Genomic DNA, 13,105 nt, shown 5'->3' on the forward strand with positions numbered 1-13,105 from the left:
GGGGGGGGGGGTTGGCTCATAAATGCTGCATAGGAAGATTTATAACATCACTTCTCGTCCAATGGGTATAATGGACTGTTCCATAAAATTTCCATTTTATAGGGGTTGGACAAACCTTTTCAAGTGAAAACAAATTTCTTGGAAAAGTGTAGATACTCCCTAGAAATGGCAAAACTTGCAAAAGAACCCTTGGAAAAAATTATTTTCATGTCTTAAAGTGAGGGTGGACGATGAACTAAAATCAGTTTTTCACCCCTTGGAAATTCAAGAATAACTTTTTACCCCCTGGAAAAATTTAAAACCAATTCTTTAAACCCCTGGAAATTTTTCTCGGACTACCCCCTGGAAATGTTCGTCCACCCCCCTGTATGGTCGTAAAATGGAATGGCCCAATAATCTATGGGTATTATATCTTATTAGGAATTTTAAGAAAATTATATTATGATGTATTATATTTTTTGGCTATCATTCAATATTTATATTTTTATAAAATTTGGAATTTTTCTTTTTCTTTTATTTGGGAATTTATACATAGTAATAGGAAGGTTCGGAATATTTTCATTTTAGGAGTAGGTTTTTGTCATTTCTATGACCAAATCATTAAAAGAATTTTTTATTTAGAATATGAGAATTTCACTAAATCGTTGATGAGATCAGGTCCATTATTTTTATATTGAATGATATTTTTTATATTCACTGTAAATTTTTTACATCACACCCAGAGGCGCTATAAGTAGGTGAAATTCTTTAATTTTTGTCCTATTAAAATAATTTTCATTTTCTTTTTAAATTTTAGTGGTTTTCGAATTTATCAAAATTTTCAATCTTTCTTTATCGAACAACGTTTTTGAAAGTTTAAAGAATTCATTTTGATTGATCAAGCAGTTCACTGCGGGGACACTATTTATTTTCATGTTTTCTCACCCGTGATTCCCTTGTTGCTTGTAATACACCCTTTTTTATGGAATGTGAGTAGCTCCTCCATTTAGAGACATCATATGGAACAAGTTGGAGCTCTATACTGCAAAGAGAGGACGATCTATTATTTTTGTATTTTAGGAGAGTGAGGATTCTCTTGTGTCGCTGAGGTCGCTTTTGAGTTGCGAGTAGTCCAAAATAACCATGAGTTGTTGTGGTTAAGAGATTTTCAGAGAAGGAGTTGAATGTTGTCGCGCGGGAGAGGCTGGCCGGTCCTCTCCTGGCACGATAAGCGAATATTTATTTTTATGCCCCAGGCTTTGAGATCTGACCCGCCGTTAGAAGACGGGGAGGACTAGAATGTACAGTGGAATTCAGAGTGACAGTAGAGCAAAGTAGACATTAGTTTTTCTTCAATACATGTTTCACATAAATAGTTTCATTAAGATAAATAACATTCAGCTTATGATAAATTAATACTTCTCTATATACATATGTCTGTGTCCAGACGTTGTCGATATCTCGAGATAGCGACTTGGCTCCTAGTGATTACCTTCTGACCTACGGTTCGGGCATCTTCTAAAAAGACATCCTCTGGGCTTTCGTGGTTCATCTACAGGCATCCTATACAGCGGGCATCCTATACAGCGGGCATGCGACCATGGTTCGCGCATCACCAAACGGTGGGAAATTGCGATCGATCGCGGAAGTAGGCTTTGGCAGACCTGGTTCCTAGGATGGGGTCCGCAGAAGTCTATGTTCGCGCGACTCTTGATTCTCCAAGTGACTCTGGGTGATCTTCGTCCCAGGTCTTGCTCGGCCGAGCGCTAGTTGAGAATCCCTCGAGTTTTCAATCTCGTTGAGATATACTGATCTCATCCATAATTCATTTTTCTTCTTCACATTCAACTACGCATTTTCCTATATATAAATCTCTCATGACAATATACCCACAGAACCGATTATGTTGAATTAGTTTTCATTCAGTTTCAAAATGCTTTCATAAACTTCCACTCAGTGTTCTCTTCAACACGGATACATGTTCTTGCTTTTATAATTTTGGCATGAAATATTTTACACACACGTTTGTCTTTCTAATTTTTTGTTAATTTTTTGCTAGATTATTTTTACACTATATATATGATTTCTGTATTATATTTGGAATATAAGGTTTCAGTTTATTTTCGCGTTTATTGAATATATGTTTTTGCATCTTTCAACCCATCAAGTTGATTTACATTATGATTGAAGACTGCTCAATAAAACTAAATAAAATCAAAACATTTGAGAACTACAATCACCCTCGAATTATATTGAGATTTTAGTGTATTTTAACGTTTTTCAGAATTTAAAGTACGAGAATAGCTATTTTAGCATTTCCACTTTCTTTCATTGAATATTTCGATTTTAGAGGGGTTTGGTGGCTTCTAGACTATATTCCAAGCCTCATTTGAGCAAATTTGAGCTTTTAAATCCTAAGTCTTAAGTCTCATGTTAAAACTCAGAGTTAAAAGTCTACTTTCTAACTGTAGGGAACTCCCCTTTGTCTCAAATATTTAGTGGATGATTCCAAAATTTTTGTAGCCTTCGCATGTTCTTAACTTTTTTCAATGTTCTTAACATTTTCTTAATTTCGTCCTTGTTGAGTATTTTTGTCCATTTTCCTATGAAAATAGGGGGTTTTATAGTCTGTAAAGCCTTAAAATGTTCTAAACTTGTTCTTAACATTTTGGCCATCGGAGCCTTATGTTCTTATATAGTTTGTTCTTATAAAAAAATGTTGAGCCGTGCTATCACAAAATGCTTTGAAATCTGCAAATTTTTGAAATGAACTTTTGACCTGTTTTTTTGTCAAGTCACCCTTCGCTATATTTTAGGAAAAGATTGATTATCCGTCATCAAAAAAATGAATTTTTCAGAAAACTAAATCTCTTTTCAGACAAATACTCAATCAAATACTCCATTACTTGCTAAGCAACAATCTATCAATATTCGAAAATTGGTGTGAGATTATCATAAGTAACAAAACAATTACAACTGGAAAATTTCTTTAGTTTTTGATTTCCTTATTTCGTCACCTGAAAAATGTGATTCTAATATCAATCTTGTACAACCATTTGCTTCTACTCTGCTCACAGTGCGTCGGTTTTCATTTGGACAATCGTTGAAGACTCTCTTCTGAAGTTCTCTTCACTATCAAAAATAATGTGAATATAGTAAACTGTCTTTACTTCAAACCTCAAAACATTCTGTAATTCGAACTAAAAGATTGGTTCCCTTGGCTGGAGAACGGTTTTAATTGCTCTCTGTAATTCGAATATTTCCTTTTTTCACCCTTGAAGATCGAATTAGGGAGAGTCAACTGTAAAGTGCTTGTTAACAAAGACATTATCCAGAGGATTGTGAATATGCTATGTGTTGCTGGAATGAAAATTTTTTTTGGCCTTTCGTGTAGTATATTTTCTTTTTGACGAAATCTTCTCATTTTTCAAATTTAGATAACTAGTAAATAACTGGTTTGTGAAATGGGATGGCTGGTATGGTTTTGTTTCCTACTTCCAACTTCATGTAGGTGAACTTTTATATTACTTGTGGCTCGTTAGCTGTCTGCCTGCCGACTCTTCAAATAAGGTCTAACCTAGCTCCCTTCTCGTCAGATTGAAATAGGAGTCAAGAACCTTGCTAAGAGAGGTATTTTTCGGAATATTATTTTGATAATTTGATTTATTTACAGTATTGTTTGGTACAGGATGTCTATAGAATACACTTGCTTTTTATAAAAACAAAGCTTCGATGGCAAAAACATTACGGGCAAGTTAAGAACGTTTTAATGCTTTAACATTTTAAGGCTTTGCAGACTTGTAAAATTTAATAAATAAAAAATTAATAAATGAAAATTACAATGTATAGCAATGTGCCCTCCCGGTTATTACCATAATGGCTTTATGGCAACTCCTGAAAATAAATGAAAATTAGAAGATTTTATGGACATTTTTAGGCTTAAAACTTATAAAAAACTAAGAACAAACAAAGGCTTCAAAATTTTATGCACTCTTATAAAAAAACGTGTGATCTCTTTTTGTTCATATTCCAGATAGTACCTACTTGGACGAGCAACACATCATTGATAAAGTGATGGAGGAGTACCGTATTGACGTCCGCCCGCAAATCAAAGCACACTCACCGGTCAAAGTAAAATTTGACGTTCGAATGAAAGGTCTTAATTCCTTGGTATGAATGATTTGAATGATTTTTCGAAGTCCCTTGACTCTTTTAACTCTGTTGACAAAAATCAAAATTGAGTTGTTTGGTTACAATGCTTCTCATCTTCTTATCTCGTCAGCATATGCCCTATTTGAACTTCTTGAATTTGGGCTTCAAAAGGTTTCTGAAAGATGGGTATTTGAATTAAATGGATTTCGGTGGATACTCCACCGCTGTATTAGACAAGTTATTATAAGTGCTTATCAGTGGAACAGGGGCGTTATCAGCGAAACAGGGGACGTTATCAATGAAACAGGGGACGTTATCAGTGTAACAGCGGAATATTATCAGTGAAACAGGGGAGTGCCTATCAGTGAAACAGGGGAATGTTATCAGTGAAACAGGGGAGTGTTATCAGTGTAACAGGGGTGTGTTATCAATGAAACAGGGGAATGTTATCAGTGAAACAGGGGGGGGTTCACGGTTGGTGGAGGAGCGGAATTGGCCCTTTTTTCGTCCGGAATGGCGGAACTTGACGAAAATCTGGACGGAATTGTGGAATTTAGGTGCACTGTTGGAGACGGAAACTAGGCTTTTTTAGTTCGGAAAAACGGAATTTAGCAAATAATAGGTCGGAATTTCGGAATTTGCATAGTATAGTCAAAATTTCCGGAAATTTCGACAAAAACATTGCATTTCAAAGAAATTTTTGGTGACGGAATTTCGGTTTTCCTTTGGACGGTATGGCGGAAAAAATTGACGGAAAGGCGGAATCGAGGACCCCCTGAAACCCCCCCCCAAACAGGGGAGTGCTTATCAGTGAAACAGGGGAATGTTAACAGTGAAGTGATGGGAAACAGAAAAAAAAAAACAGTGAGGGAATGTTAACAGTGAAACAGGGGAATGTTAACAGTGAAACAGGGGAATGTTATCAGTGAAACAGGGGAATGTTAACAGTGAAACAGGAGAATGTTATCAGTGAAACAGGGGAATGTTAACAGTGAAACAGGGGAATGTTAACAGTGAATGAACACAGGGGAATGTTAAACAGTGAAACAGGGTGAAGGGAATGTTAACAGTGAACCAGGGGAATGTTAACAGTTTGCAACAGGGGGCGTGTTATCAGTGAAACAGGGGAAAGGAGGGGATGTTATCAGTGAAACAGGGGGAATGTTATCCGTGCAAACAGGGGAATGTTAACAGTGTAAACAGGCGGAGTTTTATCAGTGAAACAGTGGAATGTTATCAGGTGAGTCAGGGATGTTACACAGTGATGAAAACAGGGGGAAGTTAACAGTGAAACAGGGGAGGTTTCAGTGAAACAGGGTAATGTTAACAGTGAAACGGGGGATGTTATCAGTGCTGAACAGGGGACTGGTTAACATTTGAAACAGGGGAATGTTCACAGTGAAAACAGGGGGCATGTTAACGAGTGAAAAAAACAGGGAATGTTAACAGTGACACCGGGGCAATGTTTAACAGTTGAAAAGGGGAATGTTAACAGTGATGAAAACAGGGCGACTGTTAACAGTGTGAAACAGGGGAGTGTTATCAGTGAAACAGGGGGAATTTTATCAAGTGATTCAGTGGAATTTTAACAGTGAAACAGGGGCATGTTAACAGTGAAACCGGGGAATGTTAACAGTGAAACAGGGGAATTTTAACAGTGACAACAGGAGCATGTTCATCAGTGAAACAGGGGGAATGTTAACAGTGAAAACAGGTGACTTTTAACGTGAAAAACAGGGGATGTTACAGTGAAAAACAGGTGCCTGTTAACAGTGAAACAGGGGGGGGAATGTTAACAGTTGAATGAAACGGGACTTTATGTAAACATTGGGAATGTTATCAGGGGAATGTTACACAGGGAATGTTAACAGTGAAACAGGGGAATGTTAACAGTGAAACAGGGGAATGTTAACAGTGAAACAGGGGAATGTTAACAGTGAAACAGGGGAATGTTAACAGTGAAACAGTGTTAAAAACAGGGGGGAATGTTTATCAGTGAAACAGGGGAATGTTATCAGTGAAACAGGGGAATGTTAACAGTGAAACAGGGGAGTGTTATCAGTGAAACAGGGGAATGTTATCAGTGAGTCAGGGGAATGTTAACAGTGAAACAGGGGAATGTTAATGTTAACAGTGTTAACAGGGGAAACAGGGGAATTGTTATCAGTGAAACAGGGGAATGTTAACAGTGAAACAGGGGAATGTTAACAGTGAAACAGGGGAATGTTAACAGTGAAACAGGGGAATGTTAACAGTGAAACAGGGGAATGTTAACAGTGAAACAACAGGGGAATGTTAGCAGTGAAACAGGGGAATGTTAACAGTGAAACAGGGGAATGTTAACAGTGAAACAGTGACAGGGGAATGTGGGAATGTTAACAGTGAAACAGGGGAATGTGTTAACAGTGAACAGGGGGGAATGTTAAACAGGAGTGATGAAAAGGGGAATGTTAACAGTGAAAAACAAAACAGGGGAATGTTAACAGTGAAACAGGGGAATGTTAACAGTGAAACAGGGGAATGTTAACAGTGAAACAGGGGAATGTTAACAGTGAAACAGGGGAATGTTAACAGTGAAACAGGGGAATGTTAACAGTGAAACAGGGGAATGTTATCACAACGAGTTCTTCTAATTCTGTTTCTTTCTTTTTTTTTAGAATGTGAAAGAGCAAATGATGAGTATCGACGCCTTTCTCATCATGGTAAGGAGATACTGGCTTTTTTTTAAGTTTGTAACTCTGCTTCGATTTCAGAACATAACGAATACTTTCATTTTTTAAAGTAGTTGTGGATAGTAGGGCTATAACCTACGTAAACAGATATTATACATAGGGTGGTTCATAAAAACATTGTCCTGGTGTACAAAGTTAATACTCGCGGAAAACAATCCCCTGAGATTTCAAATCTAATCTGTCTGAAATAATAACCTCTATACTATCCAATGCTATGTGTTCAGATACATAACCCCCTGAAAACTGTCTGAAATAATAACCTCTATACTATCCAATGCTATGTGTTCAGATACATAATCTGTCTGAAATAATAACCTCTATACTATCCAATGCTATGTGTTCAAATACATAATCTGTCTGAAATAATAACCTCTATACTATCCAATGCTATGTGTTCAGATACATAATCTGTCTGAAATAATAATAACCTCTATACTATCCAATGCTATGTGTTCAGATACATAATCTGTCTGAAATAATAATAACCTCTATACTATCCAATGCTATGTGTTCAAATACATAATCTGTCTGAAATAATAACCTCTATACTATCCAATGCTATGTGTTCAGATACATAATCTGTCTGAAATAATAACCTCTATACTATCCAATGCTATGTGTTCAGATACATAATCTGTCTGAAATATAACCTCTATACTATCCAATGCTATGTGTTCAGATACATAATCTCCTGAAATAATAACCTCTATACTATCCAATGCTATGTGTTCAGATACATAATCTCCTGAAATAATAACCTCTATACTATCCAATGCTATGTGTTCAGATACATAATCTGTCTGAAATAATAACCTCTATACTATCCAATGCTATGTGTTCAGATACATAATCTGTCTGAAATAATAACCTCTATACTATCCAATGCTATGTGTTCAGATACATAATCTCCTGAAATAATAACCTCTATACTATCCAATGCTATGTGTTCAGATACATAATCTGTCTGAAATAATAACCTCTATACTATCCAATGCTATCCATTAATAACCTCTATACTATCCAATGCTATCCATTAATAACCTCTATACTATCCAATGCTATGAAATAATAACCTCTATACTATCCAATGCTATGAAATAATAACCTCTATACTATCCAATGCTATGTGTTCAGATACATAATCTGTCTGAAATAATAACCTCTATACTATCCAATGCTATGTGTTCAGATACATAATCTGTCTGAAATAATAACCTCTATACTATCCAATGCTATGTGTTCAGATACATAATCTGTCTGAAATAATAACCTCTATACTATCCAATCCCATGTGTTCAGATACATAATCTCCTGAAATAATAACCTCTATACTATCCAATGCTATGTGTTCAGATACATAATCTGTCTGAAATAATAACCTCTATACTATCCAATGCTATCCATTAATAACCTCTATACTATCCAATGCTATCCATTAATAACCTCTATACTACCCAATGCTATGAAATAATAACCTCTATACTATCCAATGCTATGAAATAATAACCTCTATACTATCCAATGCTATGTGTTCAGATACATAATCTGTCTGAAATAATAACCTCTATACTATCCAATGCTATGTGTTCAGATACATAATCTGTCTGAAATAATAACCTCTATACTATCCAATGCTATGTGTTCAGATACATAACCCACTGAAATAATAACCTCTATACTATCCAATGCTATGTGTTCAGATACATAATCTGTCTGAAATAATAACCTCTATACTATCCATAGACTATGTTATAGTCTAAGACGAATCACTGTCAAAGAAAAAAGCCCAAAGCCGAAGAAAATTCGCAAACGGGTTTTTTTTGCCGAGAAGAGTTTACAGTCGTTTCTTCGAAACTCTCCCGCCGATTTTTTTTCCGTATACCGCCATAACGCCATACCGCCATTTTCCCCACCTTTACACTGTAACGGACGATAACATCGTCTATACTATCCAATGCTATGTGTTCAGATACATAATCTCCTGAAAGCAGCACGAATCCGTTACAGCAGCCAAACATCTCAGCAATATTTTTTTGATCATTTCTTTCTATTCTTCCAGAACTGGTTTGATCCTCGCTTGACGTGGAACAAAACATTGTACAACGATACAGACAAAATTAATTTGAGGGGAGACAAAATCTGGACACCTGATATTATGCTCATCAATAGGTACTTTAAACGTTTTTTTATAAAAAGATCCAAAAAAATTTTAAGCCTTTGGGTGTTCTTAACCTTTTGAGTTTTAATGTTCTTATTTTTGAAATTATTTTTGTGTGATTTGCTGAGAATTTTGGCGTTTTAGACCATGTTCATACGTTACTGTTTCGTTCCGCTCCGGTATGATTTTCGTTATGGATCGAGTGTGTTCATATTGATTTCGGAACGTTTCTGAGCATGAAAACGGAGCAGTTCCGTTCCGATGAAAAAAGTGGAGCGAAACCGTTTCGATCTGTTTTCCTTTGTAACGTGTTCTTTTTTGACGTTTCGAATTTTGAACAGAACGGAACCGTAACGTCTGATAATGCTCTTAGAGCCCGTGAGAAGCCTTTAAATGATATTAACATTCTTTTATAAAATATTATTTAAATATGTAAAACAGTCTGCCAAATTTGAGTAGCTTTTCGGAATTTAAAAATAGGATAAAGCAAGGTTTTTATCTAAAAATAAGGGATTTCAAATCTGTTATTCATGTTTGTTTCACATTCTTTATTAGATTTTTCAACGCCAGGTAGTTTTTTGTTGTTTGGAATTTTTGTTTGTTTTTTTCGACCTCATCAAAATCTCCTAGTCTCCTTCACTGAACTCAGCGTCATAAAAAAATATCAAAAAACAAAGTTTAACCAGAAGAAGACTCTAGCTTACACCGTTATTGGCAAAAAAGGAAGCTCTAGTGTAATGGAAATGTCAATCTTTGCTCTCGTCAAAGAAACAGTTCTATCAATATCTAACTCATTTCTTTTGAAGAGATTTTAAATTTAAGTTCACCTTCACCTCGGGTTCCACATGGACTCTTAACTCAATGGTAGAGCAAATGTCCGCGAATGGCATGGTTGTGAATTCGAGTCTCGCCGGATCCGTTGGTTTTCCAACGGTTCTGGTGGCTGGTCAGAAGACAACATGAGAGCGACTGTATTCACTTCATTGTAATACATAAGGGCAATATTCACGATAAATATAATTCAAATAACAAGCAAAGAAATAGTTACAAAATTTCCACTTTTATTATTTCTTAGGGGTAATCCAGTGGCGAAATTCCACACGGAATTGTACATCTCAAAAGTTCTTGTGTTCAATGATGGCAATGCTGTGTGGAGCAATCTGGTGACGTTAGATGTGTCATGTGACCTTGACGTCACGTGGTTTCCTGTTGATAAACAGGTAAACAATATCAACAATCCCTTAACCCTCTAAATCCAGGGCTTGTTTAGATTTTATATAAAAAATTGGATTTCTCTCTAGTTTGTCTCAGGGCGTTGCATTGAAATACATCAACACCTTTCTATTCTACAAGCCGACAGCCGCCTGTTTTCTTCGTACTCTGATGGAAATAAACGAGTTCCTGCCAAACTAACTTAGTCTATATCAATTTCAGTCTCCATGATTAAAGACTGGGCAACCTGGGCTAACCTCATTTCTTCTTACTTTTCCACAGGAATGTTCAATGAAGTTTGGTTCATGGTCGTACGATCGCACTCAACTTTCTCTCGTTTTTCTCAACAAACCAAACAGTACCACTGGCCTCAAATCAGGTACGCATTTTGTTCATTATCCTTCTGTTGTGTATTGCATCGAGAGAGTGATTAGCCTCATACTACTAGATTGTTAGCCTGGATATCCGAGCTGTAAATTATTTTCTTATTTCGATGTTTCTTTCTGCTATTTAAACCTTGGTCTACCTAGATATTTATAAAGAATTATTTTTAAAGTCTGTTTCAAATTAGCTGACTGTGTTTTTTCAAATCTCAACAACTTTTAATAGAATTTGAATTAGTTAGCGGGTTTATGCTTGTTAAAAAGATTATTTGGAGTGGAATATTATCAAAAAAGAAAAAAAATTGAAAAATGGAAAAACAAAGATGAAAAATGAAGAAGAAGAAAATCAACTTCTTGTAGAATAATGCTATGATCTTTTATTTTGTATCAGAAACTCTTCAATCTCTTAAAACGTCATAAATGCGAAAAAAGATTAAAAAACATTTAATTTAATAAAAAAATACGGCCTTAAACTTTGCCCTGGTTGACTTAATTAAAAAAGGGGTCTTTCTTGTTGTTTTTTTGATGATTTTGAAGTCAATCAATGATAAATTTTGGACTATATCTTTCGACGGAATAAATTTTTTGAAAAATCTTTTCACATTAAGGTATGTGTTCACCTTTCTTGACACATTTTCTTTAATTGATCATATCTTTAGAACAACAAATTTTTATATATCAAAAGTATATATTTTCTGAAAGCCAATAATATTCTCTTTATAATGGTAAAAGTTTCAGCTGAATTTAAAAAACTGGGCAGGATATAATTAAAATCTTAAGAATTTTAACCTTACCTACTTTAAAGAAGTTAAAGTCACCCATAGCTTTTGAATTTTGAAAAAATAATTTCGATACTATGTTCCCAATAGATCGAACTAAAAAAGTATCTTGGGATTTTTTTTGGAATTGACTTTAACTCTTTAAATCCTAAATTCTGTAAAAATATCGATAAAAAAGTAAATTTAAATGTGATTTTTTCAGTTATCTGTAAATTGAGGAAAAACAACTCGGTTAGAAATAAAATCCTAAGATACTTTTTAAGTTTGATCTTTTGGGAATCTTATAAAAAAAGAATGAAGTCGATATCTAAATGTTATGGGTGACTTTAACTTCGTTAAAAGTAGTATGGTGTGGTAAAATTTCGTTTTTTTTCTACATCAATTTGAAATTTTTAACGAGATGATTGCTGTTTATTTGAGTAATCGTCAGCCGTTCCTTGTGAAGATTAGGTCTAATTGATAGGGACTAAAAGGCAGACTTTTTGTGGCCCTTCGTGGAAACAGTTGAATTTTCCGAAGCATGCCACGTAAAAATATTTGCTATTAGCGAGGTTAAGTAAGTGTTTATTTAGACCGTTCAACGCGATACCGTAGGCCTGTAAATAACTTGCCAAAAGCATTTTCAGGCCTACGGTATCGCACTTTACGGTCAAAATAAACCCGTGCTTAACCTCGCTATTATTACTTTCGGCCGTCTAAATCTCAGACGTTGATTTTAAAAATTGAATTTCTGAATATTTTCATTTCATTAATTTTTCAACAGATGCTTTCAACATTGACAGTGGTGAATGGGTTATCGAAGAATTCGAAGCCGAAGAAACGATTGTCCGCTTCTCATGTTGTCCGATGCCTTTTTCCGTCATCAGTTACACGTTATCTATGTCACGTGTCTCCCTCTATTACTTCATGTACATCTTGTTACCACTGGTGTCGTTGGCTTTCCTCTTTCTATTGGTGTTTCACATCCCAGCAGACAGCGGTGAGCGGATGGGTTTTGGCGTCACCATTTTGCTAAGTATCACTGTCTACCTGTTGGTCATATCCGAGAAACTTCCGGAGAAATCGAACGATGCTCCCATGCTAGGGATCTGTTTCATCACTATCTTTTATATTTTGATTTTCGCGTTAATGATGGCAGCCGGAACAACCATTTTTGCACGCCGGGTCACTAAGCCTCCGGAATGGCTATTAAATTTGACCACTAAAGGATGTTTCAAATTAAATTCCGATGATTTGGCTGCCCGTAAAGTGAGGCCGGTGATGTCGAAGAAGTTTAGTTGTGGTCACATGCGACGTGGAACCGTAACAGAAAGCGACTTTACGTTAAAGAGCAACGGAATGTTGAACGGAAATGGCGTCATCGTGAACGGGAACTGCCACGATGAGGCGGATCGAAACGCCATCCACCATCGCCGCCCCAACACGCCCAAAGTATTCGAACAAGACAACCCTATGGAAAGAACAATCGAAGAAATGGAAGATCAGTATAATGATGATTGGATCAAAATTTGTCGAGCGTTGGATAAAAAGTTGTTTATCTTCTTTCTCATTGTAATCATCTTGATACCAATTATTGTCACTGTCAGTCTCGATAAAACTGGACTCGCGTAATGCTCGATAAAACTGGACTCGCGTAATGCTCGATAAAACTGGACTCGCGTAATGCTCGATAAAACTGGACTCGGTACTGCTCGCTAAAACTGGACCGTG

The 13,105-nt window shown here is 35.9% G+C and overlaps 1 protein-coding gene across 2 annotated transcripts; it reads left to right on the top strand.

Annotated features, from left to right (window-relative positions):
• Window positions 1-3,414: 3,414 nt before the first annotated feature.
• On the top strand, window positions 3,415-13,091 carry LOC136808367 (neuronal acetylcholine receptor subunit beta-3-like). Of its 2 annotated transcripts, none has more exons than XM_067064898.1 (7): window positions 3,415-3,486; window positions 4,013-4,149; window positions 6,789-6,833; window positions 8,923-9,032; window positions 10,097-10,241; window positions 10,516-10,612; window positions 12,159-13,091. In XM_067064898.1, exons 1-7 carry the CDS (start codon window positions 3,444-3,446, stop codon window positions 13,004-13,006), a joined length of 1,425 nt encoding a protein of 474 aa, XP_066920999.1. In that variant the 5' UTR covers window positions 3,415-3,443; the 3' UTR covers window positions 13,007-13,091. The 2 variants fall into 2 exon arrangements, with proteins under 2 accessions (XP_066920999.1, XP_066921000.1); XM_067064899.1 differs by having other exon boundaries at window positions 4,017-4,149.
• Window positions 13,092-13,105: the final 14 nt, after the last annotated feature.

Source organism: Clytia hemisphaerica, unplaced genomic scaffold (assembly GCF_902728285.1).
Source record: "Clytia hemisphaerica strain Z4C2 unplaced genomic scaffold, Clytia hemisphaerica genome assembly, whole genome shotgun sequence".
Classification (NCBI taxonomy): Eukaryota; Metazoa; Cnidaria; class Hydrozoa; order Leptothecata; family Clytiidae; genus Clytia; species Clytia hemisphaerica.

What these genes read in the sequence shown, in the direction of transcription:
- LOC136808367 (XM_067064898.1), top strand. Translation starts at nt 3,444, where the DNA reads ATGGGATGGCTGGTATGGTTTTGTTTCCTACTTCCAACTTCAT. An exon ending in GATATTATGCTCATCAATAG is followed by an intron (nt 9,033 to 10,096) that starts GTACTTTAAACG and finishes ATTATTTCTTAG; the next exon opens with GGGTAATCCAGTGGCGAAAT. An exon ending in GGTTTCCTGTTGATAAACAG is followed by an intron (nt 10,242 to 10,515) that starts GTAAACAATATC and finishes ACTTTTCCACAG; the next exon opens with GAATGTTCAATGAAGTTTGG.